Genomic DNA, 21,724 nt, shown 5'->3' on the forward strand with positions numbered 1-21,724 from the left:
CCGCAGCGCGTCTCGTGCAGTTGTGATTAAATGTGGTGTGCGCGCTCGGGAGCCATTCATTTAACAAAAGTCACATCTGAAATAAACTTAATCAAACCAAAAGGAGTGTTACGACTGGTAACTTCACAAGCTAACTGCCGCTGCTCCCTCTCAGTGGACGTTACTCGCTTACAGCCACGATACATGTCAAGTCAACCCAAGAGACTCTGCACTGGAAACATGACCGTTACAAAGATCGGCACTCACAACGGCACCTTCCACTGCGACGAAGTTCTGGCCTGTTTCTTCCTCCGGCAGCTACCTGAGTACAAGGTAGGTCCAGCATGCAGCGATAGGGTGTTATGGAGGGATGGTGGGCGCCTGTATTGTTCCCTCAACTGCTGCCGTTTAACTCCAGTCTTTGTCTTTACTATTTCTGCTTAAACCCGGTTAATAAAGCGCTTTTTAAATGTGTTTCTTCAGTCGTCACTGGCTGATTTTTTTAGAGGCTTTTAATTTTATTCTTCTGTCACAGCTCCCATGTCATGCTTTAACGTTCCAAATGGGGGCGCTGCTGTACAGATAGAAGGAGCTCCTAGAGATGATATATAGCCAACAATAATTCTAGCATGCATTTTACATTTGAGCAAATAAGCAAAAAACTTGAGCTTACACCTTACAACCGCTACAAACTTTGTATAAACTTGTTCCTATTTTTATAGAACTGAACACCGGCTGTCATGAAATACTTAATTTCATATAGTGATATTGATAGAAACTGTATCTTAATACAGTACATTTTCAAACTTCATAATGAATTTAGTCATGACTGTGCTAATGTAGTAAATGGCACTTTAAAAGCACTGCAAACACTCTATAAACAGTGTGGCAATAAATGTAATCTGATTGGCTATCCCTACACCACTAGATAATAACTAGGTTGAAGCAGCTAGCAACTAATAGCTTTTCTGATATTGTAATGATTTTGTCAGCATCACTAATGTACACTGGCTAACTGTTCAGTATTGGTTTCAAGCTATTACTGATTACTTAAAAAGCCCTAAGAGGCCTTGCCCAAGTTATTTAAAATATTGCTCTGCATCTCTTCCCGCTCCCTGAGATCCACGGATGCATCGTTCTTAGTTGTTCCAAGATCCAGATTGAAACACAAAGGTGACAGAGCCTTTGCAGTTAGGGCTGCCAGACTTTCCAATGACCTGCCTGTGGAGATTAAGGCTGCTCTTTTAAATCACTTTCAAAAATAGCTTGACAGTGATTTTATTTGTTTTATGATTTTTTTTGTTCGTTTTACTCACCTTGTGTTTAAGAATTTGAGGAGTAGTTTTTTATATACTATATTTATTTAGTTTGTTTTATTCTCTTTGTGTTTTAAATGTGTTCTGTTTTTATTGTAAAGCACTTTTTGAGCTTTTTAGTTTGAAAGGTGCTGTACAGATAAAGTTTGTCCTATTATAAATGCAGTATCAAGGAGGTCTACATGTTCATGTATGATTACATGAGAAGCTGACAATACTCCCCCACCTTCCTTTTAATTACCTATGTGACTTTACATGCAATTTATGTGGTGAAAAATTATAGATTGTGCCTATTAGAGCTCAAGACCTGCTGCAGGGCTGCCTCCAGTGGGTAGAATTAGGGTCACACTCATATTATAATTAATGGTCTTGGAGGAAATGATTTAAATGCACTTGGCTCTTGGATTGAAAAGGTTTAATGAGGCCTATAAATAAAAGCCAGATGTCATTTCCTTCCTGAAAATGTATCAGATGCTTGATGGCGGATGATTGCATATCTACAAAACGTTCTATTCATTGCACAGGATGCTGAGATCATTCGGACCAGGGACCCGACCCAGCTGGCAGAGTGTGACATTGTTGTAGACGTGGGAGGAGAGTTTGACCCAAAGAGGCATCGCTATGACCATCATCAGAGGTACAACTTTGGCCATATGCTGCTGCAAAGAGTTTTTAGTTCAATAGGCTGTTACTGTATTTTTTTTTCTCAAACCACTCGATCTTTATATGAAGGTAAAAGAAATGCACACCATGTGTTTTTTTTAGTGATGGATAAACTGGCTAAACACAGTGGGCCTCTTTCGTGTTTGACATTTTTGACTTGTAGCTTGTTACAGCTACACAGCCAGGAGTAGCTAATATTATTAACAATGGCTTCTTCCATTTAGATGTGCTGGTAAGGCATGTCATTAAGCCTGCCACCATAATTTATCTAATAAATTACACTTGGACTTTTGCTGCTTTAACCTGTCATAGTGCCTGCTGTGAAAAAGACCAATTATCTTATTTTTCATTAGATGTTTTTGGCCAATATTTGCTTCATGCAGATATATCTGCATCAGTTGGAGCTGAAACAATTGGTCATTTATTAGGTTAGTCGATCAATAGAAAATTAATTGCCAATTATTTCAGAAATGATTAATTGTTTAAGAAGATTTCCAGCTTTGCAACAGTGAAGATTATCTGCTTTTCTTTTCTTTGTGGTCTGACAAAACAATATGTTTTTACGTCTGAAACGATATATTGATACAGAATTAATCTGCAGCTGTTTTGATAATCAACTAATCTTTCCAAGCAAAAATAGTTGGTTCCAGCTATCCAAATTCGAGGGTTTGCTGTTTTTCCCGTCTTTTATATTATTGTGCCCTTTGGGTTTTGGGCTGTTGGTCATATAAAAAGAGACATTTGATGACATCTCGTCTGACACTGGGAATTACGATGCACATTTTCCACTAATTTCTGGCATTTTATAGACAAAACAGTCAATCAAAATACAGTCATACAGCAGACTAAATGTTCATGGGAAAAAAGTTAGTTGTAAACATGCCACCTTGAGCTTTCTCACTTTTAAAAACATTTCAGACCAAACAATTAGTCGCTCAATTGAGGAAATAACAGTAAATTAATGAATACAGTCTTTAGTTGCAGCCCTATAATTGAAAAAGGGGAAGGTGGAGAAGAATCTATTAAGCTGTAAATGTTTGTTGTGAGGCCTGTGTTCATTCTAAAGTAAAGAGGTATTGTTAATCACATTAGTCTTTGTATAATTGTAATTAGGTTCACATCCCTGTCATGGCTTCTTAAACTCAAGACTGGAAAATCAAACTGAAGTTTAGACCTGTTGCTCTTTTTTTGTGGCTCAGGAAACGTATTTTCATTATCTGGAGTCTGAGAAAGAGTCTGGCTTCTGTCCTGACATCGCTGAGGCACCCTAATTGCATCAATCACGAACGAACAGGCTTTATGTTTTCTGCTAAATTTCCTGCCAAAGTTCCTTCCAAATGATTGCATTCACTCGAAGTCTCATCACGTTGAGTAATCAGCCTATTCCAGATGTCTTGTCAGCTTAATGTCCTGATGATAATCAGTGATAGCTTTTTATGACCACGGTGATAAAGATATGCCAGGGCCCTCTTCCTGGCAGGTGGTTAGTGATAATTAGCGCTCCTTCAATTGAACGCCCCCCTGCTGTTGGTTCACGAGGCACAGAGGCTGCCACGACACTGTCAGGGGCTGCAGGAGAATGCGGCTGTCACTCACAGGCGCGGATGGGAGCAAGGCGGTTGTGATAGCGGGGATGGATGTAAGTGGGCTGGGGTGCCCGGGGAAGCTGGAGAAGCAGCTGACAAGAACAATCAGTCCTCGTTTTGAAAGCACTTTTTCAAAACTGTGACGGTGTACAGATGAAGCTGACAGCAATGCCAATACGTCACAGAAATAATTGTAAAATTAGATTGTGGAATTGAGCCATTAAAGGAGTTGTTCAGCATTATGGGAAACATGCTTATTTGCTTGCTTTTCAGGGGCTGGATAAGAGGAATGTTTAATATGCAGCTGGAGCCAGCAGCCAGTTAGCTTAGCTTAGCATATAGACTGGAAACAGGGGGGAACTGTTAGCTTGGCTGGACAAAATGTTGAACTATTATATAGACAAGAGAAAGGGCAATTAATAGAGGTTTGTGTCTTGTTTTTGATCCAATTTAGGAATAGGCAATATAAATTCTGTGATTACAAATAATTTCCCCGTAAATGGTAGTCTAAAGACAAAAAGAACATTTGTGATTTTTTTTTTTACTTTGAGACACTTTCTAATGTGGGAGACTGCTGCAGAAGTGGAAAACTTCTATCTTTGAAGTTTTTACAAGTTTCTTAAACAGGGAAGAAAGTGGCTGTAAGAGTTGGAGGCATGAGAAGCGTTCTCTAAACACTGACTGAAGGTTAATAAAGCACCACAGGTTTGATCTGGTGGGGATTACGTTTGTGGTTGCTCATACGATAAATGCACTCGCTGCTCCCACTCAGCAAAGAAATAAAAGTAACCAAATATATTTTGTAACAGTGACGCAGTGATGGTCTGCATTCTGTAGAGAAATCTAATAGATAATCCGTATTATAACAAAGTTTAAGGGGAACACTAGCTGTGTGTTGCTTGCAAACCAGGAAAGCAGGATTCATGGACACATTTATTTACTAAATATCTATAATGCATGACCACAACATGACAGTAACACGGCTACAATTCACTCACCTAATTTGCCATTAAAGTAACATTAACTCAACATGTGTGCACAGTAAATTAATACAGGGGTTCGTAATACTGTAATACTGTAATCTGAATGCATTTGTTAGACTGAACTTTTTCTTATTTTCAAAAGTAGTTTGCAGATGGTTCAGGGCTAGGGAGTGTTGAGTGGTTCAGCCCCAGTAGTCAGAGAAGCATTGACAGCACAGTGACAATGACCTATTTTGTCCCACATTTTAAGCTCATGAAAGCCCACACAGCGTCTGTCTCTCTGTGAGACAAATTTCACATAATTCTAAAGGAGTACTGCCCACAGAATAATGGGAAATGACTGTCCAGTATTATTATTTTCATAAAGTGTTTGACCTTCGTGAGTCATTGAGTTTCTTGTGATGCTTGGAGTAGGGGAAAGATTCATGAGGCATAGTTTTGCGCAGAGAATCGACAGAGAGGCATCAGAGAAAGGAAGTGGTGCAGCTGGTGCAGTGTCATCGTCCAGTGTATGTTGAGTGTGTTTGTGAAGAATAGTTCTTGGTTTTGTATTCTGCTTCACTGACTCACCTTGCTTTAGTTCTGTGTGGTAAATGCTAGTTATGCTGAGATAAAACCACCTTTGATTTCACACAAACACTTTGATGACTTCTCTTTTGGTAAGCATATCTTTCTCAGCCTTCTCCATTTCACTCTGTCATTTTCCCCCAGCTCGTTCACTCCCATATCTTGATAATCAGCATAGAAATGTCTCTGCTTGGCCAATTAGCCCTTCTAATGGCTGTGATTACCCCCCGCTTCCCTAGCATGTCACTCATTCATTTGACGGCCTTTTTTCCGCTGTGCTGCAGCCCAAGCATCCTAATTAAGCCTGAATTAAATGACCAGCGGTGGCTAGGTGCTGGAGCCCTCCCATCTCAGCACGTGGCAGAGGAGAGACCTCCGGTGGCTTTTATTTATGTGCTCACGCTTACAAACACGCTGGAGCGTGCTTTTCTCTCCGGTCAATGCAAACTGAGTGCAAGTCCCTTTTATTGATGTCTTAGACACAGCCAGTAATGTGCAGCATGAGTACATCTGGATGCAGCAGACATTTTATTGAAGAGGGCAGTTATTGGAAAAAATGTGAATAGTGAGCAGAACACGCGTGTTTGCCTTTGCATGTCAAGCCTTTGCTTTAGTATTGAGTGTTGGATCATCTGCCTATAGACCATGAAGTGTTTTTCATCTTGTAGCATTGATATAAGATGATTTTCCATTTCCTTTGTATGTTACATGGCTCTTGTTGCAATACGAGAATTCTGCTGTAAAATATCAGCAAAGAAGTGCATTAATTCAGAATTCACTCACAATTTGATTCAATTTGATTTTTCACTGTTAAATTTGTTATGGTGGGAATAGATTTAAAATTTCAATTATCGATGAATCTGCCGATTGTTTTCTCAATTAGTCGTTTGGTCTGTAAAAAAAACAAAAAACACAGTTTCCTGAAGCACAAGGTGACGTTTTCAAACTGACCAACTGTCCATCATGCGAAGATGTTCAATTCACAGTGATATATAATAAAAGCTCACTATTAAGAAGCTGAAATCAGTAATATACTGTATATTAAGCAATACATATTTCACATTTTTCATTGTTATTATTTTTAACAATTCACGATCCAGTTTAGAATTATTGATCGATTAATCGATCAACAGAAAATTAATTGGCAACAATTCATCAAGCAAATGTGTCTGAAAAGTAAGCTCTGGTTCCAGCTTCACCAAAGTGAGGATTTTAATCTGTAATGAAGACAGTGTTAATTACAGCCCTAATTTAGGTTAATTCTGATAAACTCATGTATTATACAGTAAGTGCACACAGTATAGGCACCTACGCAGGGCAAGGATACATGAAGTGGGAGGTTTCCAAACATTGCACATACAAACTATAGACAATTTTTATATAATTAGCTTTTCGTCACTCTGTGATTCGAATATTGTCTTGAGTGTTTCTGTTACATTCAGCTGATAGACTGTCTTCCCTCTGTTCAGGACCTTCACAGACAGCTTCCACAGCCTGTGTCCAGAGAAGCCGTGGGTGACCAAGCTAAGCTCAGCCGGCCTGGTCTACCTGCACTTCGGCCGTCAGCTGCTGGCCCAGCTGACGCAGCTGAAGGAGGATGATAGGCAGCTGGAGGTGCTCTATGACAAGGTGAGAGGGGAAAGACGACGGATTTATAGCAGGCAGTGGATTAGCAACCATTGTGTTTTATTCACAACACAAACAGTCTGTTGGAAACAGATGTTTTCCCTCGCCTTGCTCATATCAAAGACATCTCCGCAGCCGGCGAATTGAATTTCATCACGAGGCTGGAAGACTGACAACAGAAAAGTCTAATGTAAAAACAGAATCCATGCACTATTCTATGTAGACAATGTTAAATATTTGTTGTTAACATTTGTTTTATGGCATTTTGCCTCCATCAGACAGTTGGCAGTAGAGTCAGATCAGAAATAAAAGGAGAGAGATGTGTTCCTCTGCCACATTCAAACCGAGAACTGCAGTTATATTTAACGCATTTGAGACAGCCGGGCCAGCAGGAGGCCTTGGCACACAGAGCAGTTTTGATGTCCAGGCAAATTAAGCAAGCCAAATCTGAGGTCACCATAAATATTAGCGCTATTAACTCATATTATCATTGGCCTTTTGATGTGTCAGTTTGTTTAAAGCCCCAAGTAATCCTTTTCCTCGCTGCTGGGGCTTTATTTATTTTAGGATGATGCGTGTCTTGTGTTCTGCCAGTTCAGACAAAGTGAACCTCTATTTTTGACCCAAAACTTAGTTCCACTTGTAAGCCACTTGCAAAATGTCAACCCTTTGGAGATTGACCTTCCGATGTACCGAGAAGTTGGACTTTTCAGCGCTAAATATGTCTCTACTTCTCTGCTCCTCTTCCACTTTTCTTGAGTTTTGTTTTTGTGAACTGTAAAACAGCACGCAGTTCGTCTTTTGGTTTAATGACATGCACTTATGTCCTCGGTAACTGCCTGCACACTGTGACCAAATGGACTTCATCAGGATAATGTAATCCCAATACATCTCCTCCTCCTCCATCTTCTGAAACCATTAACTTCTCTGCCTTAAAAAAGACCAATTCTTCCATTTGCAACATGAGCACAAACACAAAACGGCCGATTCCCTTGTCGTTACAGGTTCATAACCTCTCTTGTCACGTGTCTCTCCCAATCCCCTGCAGCTGTACGAGAACTTTGTGGAGGAGGTGGATGCCGTAGACAACGGCATTTCACAGTGTGACGAGGAGGCCCGCTACACTGTCTCCACCACGCTGAGCGCACGTGTCGGCCACCTGAACCCACGCTGGAACAGCAAGAGTCAAGACACTGAGGTGAGGGACTCACGAGTGTGAATGTAACCCACACTGAGCACACAGGCTGGTCTGATGCTGCATGTTTCTTATATATCAGGTTGAGGAGATTGCATGTGGGTCTGTATCTGTGATACAAGTTTATGAAATGAAACATAATCTCTGTGTCTTGCAGTTTGAATGTTAGCAACTAAATGACTCCACAAGGATGAAACATGAGGAAAAGTAATGTTGCCGATATTCTTTCTACGAGACAGCTTGAAGGGATAACATCTTAAAGCGACAACACTTATTCTATGGCTGCAACTAACAACTATTTTCAGAATGGATTAATATGCAAATTATGTTCCCAATTAATCAGCCATTGCAATTTGTTCTCTACAAATTGCTTTAAAAATTTGTTTTTCAAACACCCAGAGGTAAACATACAACGAAAGTAAGTTACTGTTGTACAAGAGAAAGAAAAGCAACAAATCTTGACATTGGAGAGGATGGAACTGTGTATATTTGGAATTTTTGTTTGGAAAAATAACTGTAGTGATTAATTTATTTATCAAAGTAGTTGCTGATTCATTTTCTGATCACTAATCGCTGAGCCTTACTTATATTCAACATGACAGACAGACGATAAAAAAAACGATGAACTTCAACAACGAAAAGTCTTTTTAAAACCTGAATTACATCAGAGCAAATTCATCATTCTCAAATTAAAAATACAGCAATAAAACAGTATATAATTGATGACTCAGTAACTCGTCACCTTGCGTCATGGAGGAAGCCTGACCTGAACTCCCTGACGACCTTGATATTTAATAGGAGGCTGCTCCACAGTCAGGCTTTTGGCTGCATCGTTTAATGATAATCGCACGTAATGGGCACCCTGTAGTGAAACAAAAACACAAGATTGGTTGAGAACGTTGTGGTAAACACGAGCGGTGCAGTGCAGCACAGTCAGGTCATTTTTAGAGCCGTGCAGAAACAACAGAGGCCCAGAAATGACCTAGTGTGACGTTTCCACCTCTCATTAGTGCAGGAGGGGAATACCTGCAGGCGAACAGTGCCTGTTTTCTGCAGACTCTCATGAGATTCCTGCAGCCTGGCTTTACATATATGTTGATAATAGAAACTTCTTTTTTGTTTTGGCTTTTTTTGGGGGAATAGCTCGTCTATTTGGTTGTTTCACATTTGAGTTCACATGATGATAATTCTTGTCCCGGCACTTCCCTTCAATGCCCCCCTCCGACTCACACTGCGATGCAAGACAGCTCTGGGAGATCGGAAAGTGTGAAAGATTTGCTTCTGAAATGTTTGACAGACAACTTGATGGTAGACCGACATGATGAACTCTCAACAGTGGCTGTTTGTGATAATTGAAAAAGTTAGTGTTAAAATTCATGGCCACCACACCCCCCTCAATCAGATGCAGCCTGCATATGGATCAGACTTCTGCCTGACAAACTGTGTGTTTAAGTGTTTGTGATAGCGTGCCTCTGTGCCTGCCTCTCTTTCTTGTGCTTTCTTGAGTTTCTGCTCGTGACAATATGGGAGAGTGAGTGAGGTCAGACTGAGGTTTGTGCAGCACACAAGAGGAAGCTGATGAAGCAGGGCTGCAGGGATTAGTATGGAGATGGTCGGACAAGACTGTATCACCCCCTTTTATCTAGCACACGGTCTCACTTAATGTATTTATCATCAAAGTGTGTTTGAGAATGATCATGAACTAAAAGGATTTTAAGCCTGAGCAGCGAGTTCAATTTTCTATCGAAACGCCAGTGAAAGTCGAGTCAGTCATCAAAAAACTTTTTTCTGCCCTCACACCATTTTTAACAAGATGAACACGTGTTCTTGTTAGGAGGGTTTCAGAAAGGCTATGAAGATGGTTGGAGAGGAGTTCCTGGACCGCCTGGAGTACTACCAGTCCTCCTGGCTGCCGGCTCGAGCCGTGGTGGAGGAAGCTGTTAAGGGGAGGCATCAGGTACTAGACTGTCTAATCTAATGTGTGCATTCGTTTTTTTTTCCCTTGTAAACATTGTGATTTGGCACATGGGTCCTGAAAAAATAAATTTCTAAAGCTGTCAAGATTGACTGTCCATTGTTCATGTCACCATAACTGTATATGGTGCCTAATTAATCAGCAGTGGGTCTCTCCATTCTCTATTAAATTCTACTGATATTGTTTAAATTGAGTATTATAATTTACAGTATTAATGTATGGTAAAAAGGGAAATAATGGCAAATACTAACCAAATACTAACTGTTGATGCATCGTCTATAATCGGGCCCGGGATGGGGCATAAAAACCCCTTGAATAAAGAATGACTCATATATAAAGTTTTTTTTTTCTTTTTAACCACGTAACATTAATTTTTTTTAATTTTTGATTTTTTTTATACAGTGGCAGTTTGTTTTTTGTTTATTTCCTTGACAGTAGAAGAAGAGGGATTTTGGGGGTGATTTCCATATTTGATCCCTGTGTCACCTTTTCATGATCTCAGATAAACAGCCTGTTTTCAGCTCTGGGACAATGCTAATGCTAATTCCAGCTAATCCAGAAGGGCTTTTTTAATAGTTTATTTAGCTGTAGAAGGAGGAGAGTTTTCTCAATCCATTAAGGCACATTTAATCCTTCAGTTCATCAAGAACATTCAAAATCACCAAATTTGGAGATTACATTTGAGGACAGGCGGGGTATGAAAAATTGCAACCTATAAAGTAACTTGTAGCTAAAGTTGTCAGAGAAATGTAGTGCAGTAAAAATACAATATTGACTTCTGAGATGTAGTGGAGTAGAAGTATAAAGGTGCATAAAATGGAAATACTCATGTGAAGTAAAGTAATAATTGTATATTATACTATAATCAAATTGATCATGAAGCTGTAAAGATGAAGCAGTTATTTTACAATTCTTTTCTCTTTTCTCTCCTAAATTACACAGAGAACTGCAGTTGTTTCTGAACATCTCCATTCTTTGTGTCGGTCCTTTATATGCACAGAAGTGACGCCTAGTTGTCTGGTTCTACTCTCATTTCCAGGTAGATCCTAGTGGGGAGGTGGTGTTGTTCTCCCAGGGTGGGTGTCCCTGGAAGGAGCACCTGTTTGCCCTGGAGAAGGAGCTCCAGGTGGAGACGCCTATCAAGTTTGTCCTTTACGCCGACCAGAATGGACAGTGGAGGGTCCAGTGTGTCCCCGCTGGGCTCAACACCTTCCAGAACAGGTGCGTCTTCACCCACAGTCTATTTTTAGTTCGATTTTATTAAAGGTTATTTAAATGCCATTTCTGCTTCATGGGGTACAGTTGGTGCTCTCATGTGTGGAGGGAGCACCTTGCATGAGTCACCTCAGCAAAAATCAAACGATGAGCTTGCAGCGATGTTGTGACACTAACTCACACACATGAAATTGTCCCAGACAGGATTTTTTTTAAACGCTGGTGGAAAACACAGTGACAGGCACAGGTCTCCCAGACGTGCTGAATTGAGTTGAGCTCTGGTGATGGAGACGATGCGTGGTGTACGATTTGGCTTTCATGCTTATCGGACCGTTTGACAACTACTCACGAAGGGTTGGCGCATCATCCGGTGAGAGACTAACTCTGGCTTGGATGGAAATACTTGGTTGGTATGCATGAGGGTGATCTTTAAGTGAAGGCAGAGGGTTTGTTCACACGTTGCTCTCTGAGGAATTGAAAAGGCTACAAACAGTCCCAACACCTCACCAGAGACACCTGAGCCCTTTCTCTGTGCCTACCCCTCTCTCTCAGGTGTTTCTTTTTGTTTTCTTAAGGTAAATTACACCCGCTGCTCCAAATACAGCAAGCTGGCAGATATACAGAACATTCTGGTTTGACAGACACTTTTATTTACAGCTCCTTACTTAAATATACTCCAATATTTAATATTATGGAAGTGAATTTTAATGAATATGTTTGCTCTGTGTACTCCCAAACCTCTCATGTTATGAAGGCAGTATGGTTGAGGCCACTAAGACAATACACATCTACATCCCATTTAATTTTGAAGTAATGGAGCTGGGCAAGTCAGTGGTTCAATGTGCTTAAGACAGACAAATCAAGACAGTCACACTTGTTCCGGTCCTGAAACAGAGTCTAAAGCCATGCTAGCAACTCTTTGAGGCTGTACTGCTTTTAGGTAAATGCTGACATTAGCAAGCTAAAATGCTCACAATGGCAATGCTAACATGCTAGTGTTGAGCAAGTATAAAGTTTACAATATTCGTTGCAATGAAAATTTCATTGACATGTTCAATGACAATAAAGACTCTTGAATCTCTTGAATCTTGAATTCACCAACTTAGTTTAGCTTCTTAGCATGCTAGCATGCGCTAAGTAGCACAAAGCACCGAGCACAGCTGAGGCTGATGGGATTGTTTTTAGGTTTGCAGGTGTTTCTCTGGACAGATGTAACGCAGTGTTAATTTTGACAGTAATTTTAAATTACATTTAGTCTTTGTTGCTTACTGAATATTGTAATTGGTTCAAAGCCACATTCGAGTTTTTTTTGGTTTATTTTCATCAGATTTTCTCAGACACTTTCACAATACTGGAAAGGATTTTGCTGGAGGATAATTTTCCTGGCTGTCAAAATTCCTGAGAAGCAAACATACCTTGAACAATGTGCTCTGTCATCTGGGCTGAGAATGTGTCACTGACTTCTTTCATATCATAAATTACTATCTAAAGTTTGTTAGAAAAATTGCAGCACAATCATATGTCCTTCACAGCTGTTATTTATTTTCTGCGCATACAACACACAGCAATCCTTTCTGGCCCCTGCATGTTAATGTGCTCAAAGCAATCTAATCTGACATTAGTGATGTTACAGGGCCTCTCTGTCACCGGTCACAGCCTGCTTTATTATAATGTTTATTACCGTACAAAGCAGACTTTTTATATATTACTGAGGGCTTCTGCTAAAGTTGGCCTCATGTTTCACTCAGTTGAACTCTTATTTAATAAATCAGCAGTTTTGAAAATGTAGAAACCGCAGAATATGTCAAGTGTTTGTTGAATGAGTTAGTGTCTCTTAATGAGCCATAAGAAATCATAAATGATCTTTCAGAAGGAGTAGATGTTAACTGTAAGCTCTGTTATATTTAATAATTTATTAATGGAGAAAGGCAAGCTAATCGCTAGCATGCCCTGAATCCACAAAGAACTTTGTGCTATATCAACATTTCATTTAGTCCTTAAAAGGTATACCGAAGCTCCTAACCATAAGCAAGAGAGAAGGTGTAAAGCAACAAACAAAAACGGCTTATTGCTCCCACCAACTGCTACCACAGAGAGGAAACATCACTAATACATGCGCACACACACACACACTCAAGGGAGGAGAGAGACATCTGTAACACCAGAACAACAAGTTTGACCCTGAGCCATAACACCTCCCCATCTGACAGAGCATCAGCCATGACATCCTCTGAGTCTTTCTTATAACCAGTATCAATATTGAAATCAAGCAGCAAGGACCAGCACATGAGACGCTGGTTGCCACTGTGCATCGAGTCAGGAAAACAGAGCAAACAATGGCTGGCACAGGACCGGACACATATGACCTTGTACTATGTATTTAGCTCGACAGGTAACGGCCTTCCCAAGCTCATATTTGGCCTGATTGAGCGTAAGGTAGGGGTAAACAAACTGTCAAAAAATTCCAGTGAGGGTTCAAACATGACACAGGTATATGAATCACTGCATCAGAGATCCAGAGATTTTACCATAATTTTTCTTGTCAATACTTTTTTCATTCGTTTTGTTGTTATAATTTAGTCATGACATAAACGGATGACAACAAATGCTTATTGTCAAAACTTCTGTTGACAAAATGAACAATGGGGGAACATGAATGTAGGCACCAAATCTCATGAGAAAAAAAGTTTTTTTTAAAAGTTCAGCCATTTCACTAAAAACCTCAAATATCAACCTAATGGGGATGTTAAAGGAAAAATTAGGGGCTCACCAAAGTTAGTAGGATTCATCCTTGAGGGAACATGAATTTCTCTCCAACATTTCATGGCAATGCATCCAATATTTTTGAGATATTATAATCTAGCCAATAGAGCTCCATTACCATCCCTATACTTCTACCATGGATAAAAAGCCTGTCCATGTTTTTTTTTTTTGGGGTGTGTCAAAGCATGGATACTATACTATTACTTGTTTCGATGATGAACAAAATAGATGTGTTATCTGCTTCAGTGTCACAAGTCTTCAGAAGTCTCGTGTGGGACTGCTCTGCTTATAAAACACAGTGGAGCAGCATTTAGTTTCTAAACATCAGATATCTGGAAAAAGATTTGGTTCTGCACCAACTCTAAGTGCCTTTAGGGTTCGGTATTCCTTTTATTACACTTTTAGGCTGTTTATTTCTGACTACTACTTTTATTCTTAGCTTTTTCTTTAATTTCTTGATATATGTATTTTTTTCTTTTTCGTATTCTTCTTAAACTTTTAATATGTTTTATGTCTTATATAACGTATCTCACTTTGAATTGTGTTTGTGTCCCATGCATACAAATGTCTTGACCTTCTTTGCCTTGTGCACCATGCACCATTAAGCACGTTGCTGTCGTTGTGGAGCATTTCTGCATCTTTTAGCAATAATGAGGTCCCTCAAACCCTCAAGTCGGGCACTTAAGCAAAAGATGCCTCGTCCACGCTCGTTTAATCACATTGTTTTTCTCGTCTTGTCACTCTGTACATAATGACACTGATGACAAGACAAAGAGCCTTTGTGCAAACTTGTCAGATGAATAATATCTCTCAGGCTTGTGTTCTCTACCTCTGGAGGGGAATTGTTTACCTGAGGAGCCTCTCGCGCTCTGACCCACAACGCTGCTCTAATAACGTCATCAGCATCCCCACTGGACTCCTGTAGTTTGTGTGTTGTTTGACTGCTACTTTAAATCCCAGCACACAGCACACCTTGATGGATGTATGGCCAAGGATAGGTGCTCCAGGCTTATCATGCAAAACACATTTTCAGATTAATTTTCCAGCAGATACTGACTGTTGCACAGAATGCCTCGTTTTGCATTTGGTACAGAACATCTCTCCAGCAGCCGTGTTGCTTCATGCTGGATTTGGTTTTTCTCGTGCTCCAGGGCTTGATAACTTGTGCTGTTTGATATTGATCCCTGAGTCTTCACCATGTGCGCTGAAGTGACTGACTGACAGTGACTCCAGTGGAAGAATATTAGTAGTAATTAGTGCTTTTCAAAGCTGTACAGATGAATAACATTGCCAGGGGATCCATTCTTGATCCCGGTTTAAATTTTTTTTTTTCTTGGCAAAGAGCAGTGCAAAGCATGCAGGCAGCAGGCTTATCAGTTTAATGCAATTACCGCTGGTTAAGATAACAGACATCACTGGCGGCACATTAGATCAGCTGTGGATAACTAACGGTGATTTGGTAATGGCTGAAATAAAAAGTTTGGATGTTCTCTGGTTAATGTGCAGCTGGGGCCTCATTACAGAAAAAATATCCTAACTGCTTGTTTTATCGTAACTTCAGTTTCAAAGAAATATCTAATCTCCCAATTACAGAGGCAACACCTGAACTCATGGCTGTGTCCTGTCTTATCTCAGACCTCATACCCTATTTTAAAAAATCCTAATCACGTTCTTTTGCTCCTAGAAGAAATCATCTATCATTACAGTGGACAAGTTATGAGCAGGGCTGTCAACAGACTTGCTGGGGCCCGGGGACAAGAGACCATCATAGGGCCCCCCGCTTCAGGGCACGTATGTAGCGTAGCCTTAAGTGTGCCAGAGCGGGGTCAAACCATTCTCTGCTAAGACGGGGGGTAGGGGTGTTGTGCAAAAAATGGAAAATATATATATCAGGCAATGATTTAATTAAAAGAAATATGTGAATGTAAATTAAAATAAATTAAGGGTCATTCAGGGGCCCCTATGGTCCTGAGGCCTGGGACAACATACCTGGTTGCCCCCCCCTGTCGACGGGCTTGACCATGAGGGACAGTTTATTAAGAACTGGTCCAAAGTTATAGTTCAGCTGGGTCCTTTGGAATATCTTCCAAGTACTCTACATACCAAAGCAGATCAGTTCTACAAAGTCTGGCAGCCGTATGATCTGAAATGTTGTAACCTGTTAGGACTACCTCCTGTATATGTTTGTTGGTCTGAGCTGTGTTTGTGTTATTATTCTTGTTTAATTATTGACAAAAAATTAAATCCCACCTTTCTGTCTGGCATTTCCACTCCTATTAGTTATTCCCCCTGGAGCACAAATCACGCAGCTTTCAATCACTTTTTTTCCAGGGGGTGAGTAATTATTATTGCGACTTCTATTTTAGGTATCTGTTTATCCCAACCCCCCATCTGGATGATTTTAAGGAGCAATTTTCCTTCATGCTAAATGCAGATTTATCCCAAGAGAAAGTTTAATAGAAAATAGTTCCTATAAAAGACAGCTTCTTTAATAAGTGTCCAAGAGAAGATCATTTTATCAATACCTCTGAGAAGCTGTGACATTTTCTATATAATTACCACTCCCTGGAAATTATACTGTATACAACCCTGATCCCCCAAAAGGTTGGGATGATGTGCAAAACATAGATAAAACAGAAGGTGATAATTTGCTATTCCTTGCAAACAGTAAATATATCAATGAGATTAGATCAAAAACCATAGTGCTAAATTACATTCATGTTACCTGTTGACTCCTGTGGCGGACTCCGCCACTAACAATGAAAAGTACTATGTAGAAAGGTAAATACATTGAATGGCTGTTGCTGGAAATAATGCATTCAATACGTAAATAGTACCAAATATGTTTTTTAATTCTAATATGATCATTCTGATTGTCCACATGGTTATTCTACTGCAGCTACTTCTGTCTGCTTGGTACACATCTATTGAATGTCCTGGAACACAAATCCTGCCGACATTGGGCGTCATTTTTCATTTGAGTGTCTTTTGGGTTTTTTTTTTATGGTGGAATTTTCCTCTTTCATATCGTGGGTATATAGATTGAAGGTGCCATTTATAGTACAGACTATAAACCCTCCGAGACAGATTTGTGGTTTTGGTCTATATGTACAGATCAATGTACTTTACAAACGTGTTATCTCAGATACACCTCATGCCAGGCGTGAGACCACACAGCAGATGGCCTCTAAGCCTCTAGTCCACCTGGCCACCATGGTTTTTAAATGACTTGTTACCCGGACAGTATGTGCCGTTATGCTGTTATCTTGGGTTTGACATATCTCATTATTGATACACTGTGGGTTGCCCAAAGACACAGGAAGAGGCTGGAATAGCTTTGTGGTTCAGTCCTGTTCTGACCAGGGGCTGCTCTGTTACATGCATTCTGTTTTCACCTCTTTCCATGAGGTCCCTTTGCTCTTGGCTCTCCTATTAGTGTTTCTCCCCCCCCTCTCTGTCTCTCTCTCTCTTATGTACAGTATTTCTGTCTCTGTGCTATAATCATCCTCTTCCATTTCATCACCTTTTTCCTATCTGTCTTGCTGTCTTCCCCATTAATCCTTTTTCTCCCCCTCCTCACCAACCCCCCCTTCCCAATCTCGCTGTCTCACCTTTCACACCTTCCGCCCCTCCCTCGCCTCATCCCCTCGCTAGACTTTTTCCACTCCGATGCAGAATCTCATCAAGCGGCAGCGCTTTCAACTAAAAAGGCAGGCACCTGCTTGTGGTCGTGGAGCACTTCAAAGATTTAATTTAATGCAAACATGGCGGTTGGTGTGGAGCTACATGAGAACAATGGCTTGTGAGGTGGATAAAAAACATAGCTCCAGATGGCCCTTTCTCTGGGTGGCCTGCTTCCTCCCAGTGGGCATGTGCCGCCTCTGAGAAAGGGGTGTTGTTATCACCTGTGTCCCTGCTACTGCACCTGTGGGGAAACTGGTCTATTTTTATCAGCATCACATTGCTAAGGAAATGTGAGCCGGGTGAAGGAAGAGAGGAGAGGAAGCAGCCCTTCCTAGGAGATTTGCTGTGTAGATTAATACTATAGGTTCACAGCAATATGAGCTGAACCAGAACATATACTTCTGTTCCTCGAAAAACAACAACACTGGCTGCTGTCACAGTTATCGTCTGTGCCTTTGTGTTAGGACTGCAACTAATGGTTATTTCAGTTATTTATTTTTCGATTAATCTTTTGGCCAATAAAAGGTCAGAAAATAGTGAAAAATTACAGCTTCCAAAGCCCTTAATGGCATTTTCAAATGTCTGGCAAACAGTCCAAAACTAACTATCACATGAGGGAAAGAAAAGCAAAAGCAAATCTTGACGCTGGAGCTTGTGAATGTTGGACATTTCTGCTCGAAAAATGATTAAAATGATTTGTTGATTTGCAAAATAGTCGATTATGTTTTTGTCAACCGGTTAAACTAATCCTTTCCGGTCTAACGTGTGTGACTTGGCGGATAAAAAGCCGTCTTGTTCCTAGCCCGGAGAAGTGGAGAAATTGTAATGAGGAAGTGATGAAAAGAAATTACTCCATGTAATTTCCCTTCAAAGGGAGCAAAATTCCTCTGCGGCACCTCTGGTGATATCAGCTGGCTAAATCACAGGTATGGCCTTTGTTGAAAGGAGAATGTGTGAAGTGTGTAAAATCTCTGGCGTAGGGACGGATGAATTATGAGTCAGCAGGCTGCAGGAGGATTCAACACCTCTGCATGGATACAAGTGTCTCTTGTCGTCTTGGAGAGGAAGAACGAACAGAAGGTTGAAGCTCTGAACAGAATCACTGAACACATGCAGCTGATATTTTCTGTTTTCATGACCCGTTATCTCCAGCGTATCTAACTTTGAGTAACGTTTTTTTTTCCCTAATGAAGCACTAATTCCCAGTATCTGTCTCGTTATGGTATGGTAAAGGCCCGAAAGGCGAGTGAAAGGTTAATTTGCTAATTGTGCACTCATTATTTGACAGGTCATCTTGAGAATCAGAGCTTCCTGGCTTCATAACAACAAGGCATCCCCCTCCTACTCCTTCCCTCATTACCAGCCCTGTTGACCTTTCCTCTCGAGCTCGTTTTCCAGCCATACTGTGGAGCTATCGATCGGCTGATTCGTTTAACAGGGATTAGGGGATGTTGTCCTATGACAGTCTTAATAAGGATAAGATTGCGGAGAGATGATGGCATGGAGAGCAGGCTTGGAGAAGAATTAGTGTGAGTTTCTATGCACATGTCAACCATTTGACAATGCGGTTCACGTTTGTGCTTTTGAAGCTCCTCATTCTCTGGCTACGACAGTTTTAGAGGATATTTTACAGAATGGCGTTAAATATTCAAAGAGAAGCAGAATGTCTGGGAAATAAACCCCTCAAAACCGAGAACAAGAGAAAACACTTTACTCAATTCAAACTGCAGCCTTGTTTGACAACCGTGCCGCTTTATTTCTGACAAGTTAAACTGTACAGTTCTGTAATTCATCAGGCATGTGACAGAGGCGAAGATGAGCCTGAGGTCGGGCTGACATTTTTTATGTAATCTGAAGCTTTTAGTGGATTTGGCCAGTTTTTTAGGCATTTAAAGTCTATTTCAGAAGCAGTGGAGGGGCAAGAGGTGAGCAGCGAAGTGATGAATCAGAATGAAATCAGAATCAGAATGAGACATTGCTAAATATATCAATACTTTGAGAAGAAGTGTCTGAAATAATGGAGATAATGACTCCATCAAGGCAGGAATGGCACGCACACACACACACACACACACACACACGCAGACACACACACACACACACACATACACACACCAAAGAGCACTGGTTATGTGTTTTAAATGATGTGCCACCCAGTAGATAGAGGTGTATACTACATGCAGTGGGTGGTAAATGAGCTGCTCTACATTTTTAGGGATTTTCAGCCTCTGGATGTTGCATCCAGGGACACTTTGTCGAGGTCCCCTCATAAACCCTCGCAGAGCCAATCTTTCCCCCACTTTGCGAGATTGCCCGTTGACTCGGTTGCAATTGTATGGCCTTCCAACTACTGATTTTCCACATTTCTGGAGAAGAATACAGCTGACTTTTATTGGTCTATTTGCAGGGGCTGATTGCTGTGGTGCTGCGTATGATGGTTACTGCAGAGTTTTTCTGGTCATGAAATCAGTAAAGACCACAGTAATTGCTGTGCATGAATAAATAATATTAAAATTGCAAAAAAAGGCTTAAAATGTCATTTTAAATGTTGCCATTAGTGCAACAACTAACAATTATTTTATTGTTTATTTTCTCAATTAGTTGATTAATAAAATATTAGGAAATTGGGTCAAATGCATATCACAATTTTGGCAACCAGCTATCTTCTTCTGTCAACTATCTAATTGTTGCAGCTCTATTTAGTTTTATTCAGGTGTTTTGTTATCAATATTCATGAGTCCAGAGCTGGTTTCGTAATTACTGTCTTTCTGGTTGTGCAGACATGTACAGCACATTGTGTTTTGCAAACGCAATGTGTCAGCAGGAAGTGAGCAGCTGAGCGCATAGTGTCCATCTGTAAGCCAACTTGCCCGTCTGTCTTCCTGTCCCAGGCTGTCCCTGCTGGAGGAGTGGCGCGGCGTTCGTGACGAAGCACTGTCGGAGCTCAGCGGGATTAAGGGCTGCGTCTTCGTCCACGCTGGAGGCTTTATTGGCGGGAACAAGACCCAGGAAGGAGCCCTGGAGATGGCCCGCAGGACCCTGCAGGCTGCCGCCCAGTCCCCCGCAAACGGAAGCAGCTGAAGGGTCAGAGAGGAGAGCCAGCAGCACATTTTGTTCTCGGGGTCAGTCTTTAGAGAGGATAGCAAGGATTCTAATATTATTGTGTTAGCTTGCAGCTTATTGGTCCCAGCCAGGGCTAATGTTGTTTTGTTCTGCCATGCCAGGATGGGGACGGTATGGAAATGGCAGCCAAGTAACCTTGGACCACTTCCCTAAATACCTGTATTCCAACACAGACTCACTCTGAATCATAATGTTGACCCATGTTTATTCTTCTTCTACCTGCCTCTTCTTATAAATATTGGTCTGTTTTGTCGCTCATTTGCAATAAAAGTCTTTTTGGATGATATTCTTGCCTCTGGAAAACTTTCAGTTAAATCCGGCAATAAAGCCATTGTTTTTCAAATTCTGCTCATATCTCTCTTTTTTCAACGTCAAGGGAATATGATGCAGACGGCCCGACCGACCAGCATCTTCAAAGCCTGCGAATACCACGGTCTTACCTTTCAAGGGTCGATTTATGTAGACACCTGGACAGTGGTTCATCCTTTCATTTCCAGCATGGTGACATTAAGTATAGCACTACAAAGGGAGGCAGAGGCCACTTCCGCCTGGCGCCAAGATCAAAGCATCAATAATGAGGCCTGATTAATTCTGAGAAATTAAATTTTCAAACGCCACAAAGAGGTGCTCCTTATGGCAGCCAGTGTCGTGACAAGGTTACCAGCAGTGGGACGAGCCTCGCAGTCAATTTCCCTCTAATAAAGTCAGGGGATGTGCCTTGAATTTCTCATTAATACTCCAGATTTTCTCCCCCCTTCTTACCCCATCCCTACCTGTTACTCCTACTTTATTGCATTCTCCACTAGGCTGCCCTTCTGCACTTGCGCCTTCGTCACATATTGCTCCACAGTTTCATGCATGCTTTCTTTTTCCATCAGTGCCGCTGTCATTGTGCAAATGCCACAACAGTGAGCAAATAATTCATGTGTTGTTACTCGCAGCTAACGTTGCTCTGCCTCTTTTCTTTGCTCCTCATTTGTGGCTTGTGGTGTTCAGCGGTGTGGACTGTTAATTCTTCAGTGATGAGGACCTTTTACTGTCTTTCTTCA

The 21,724-nt window shown here is 40.9% G+C and overlaps 1 protein-coding gene across 1 annotated transcript; it reads left to right on the top strand.

Annotated features, from left to right (window-relative positions):
* Positions 1-20,998, top strand: myg1 (myg1 exonuclease). The gene is made up of 7 exons (XM_041959467.1): positions 1-312; positions 1,820-1,932; positions 6,564-6,723; positions 7,769-7,918; positions 9,750-9,872; positions 10,930-11,111; positions 20,444-20,998. The coding sequence occupies exons 1-7, from the start codon at positions 31-33 to the stop codon at positions 20,631-20,633; spliced, it is 1,200 nt and encodes a 399-aa protein (XP_041815401.1). The 5' UTR covers positions 1-30; the 3' UTR covers positions 20,634-20,998.
* The last annotated feature ends 726 nt before the right edge of the window (positions 20,999-21,724 follow it).

This window comes from Chelmon rostratus, chromosome 2 (genome assembly GCF_017976325.1).
Source record: "Chelmon rostratus isolate fCheRos1 chromosome 2, fCheRos1.pri, whole genome shotgun sequence".
NCBI lineage: Eukaryota > Metazoa > Chordata > Actinopteri > Chaetodontiformes > Chaetodontidae > Chelmon > Chelmon rostratus.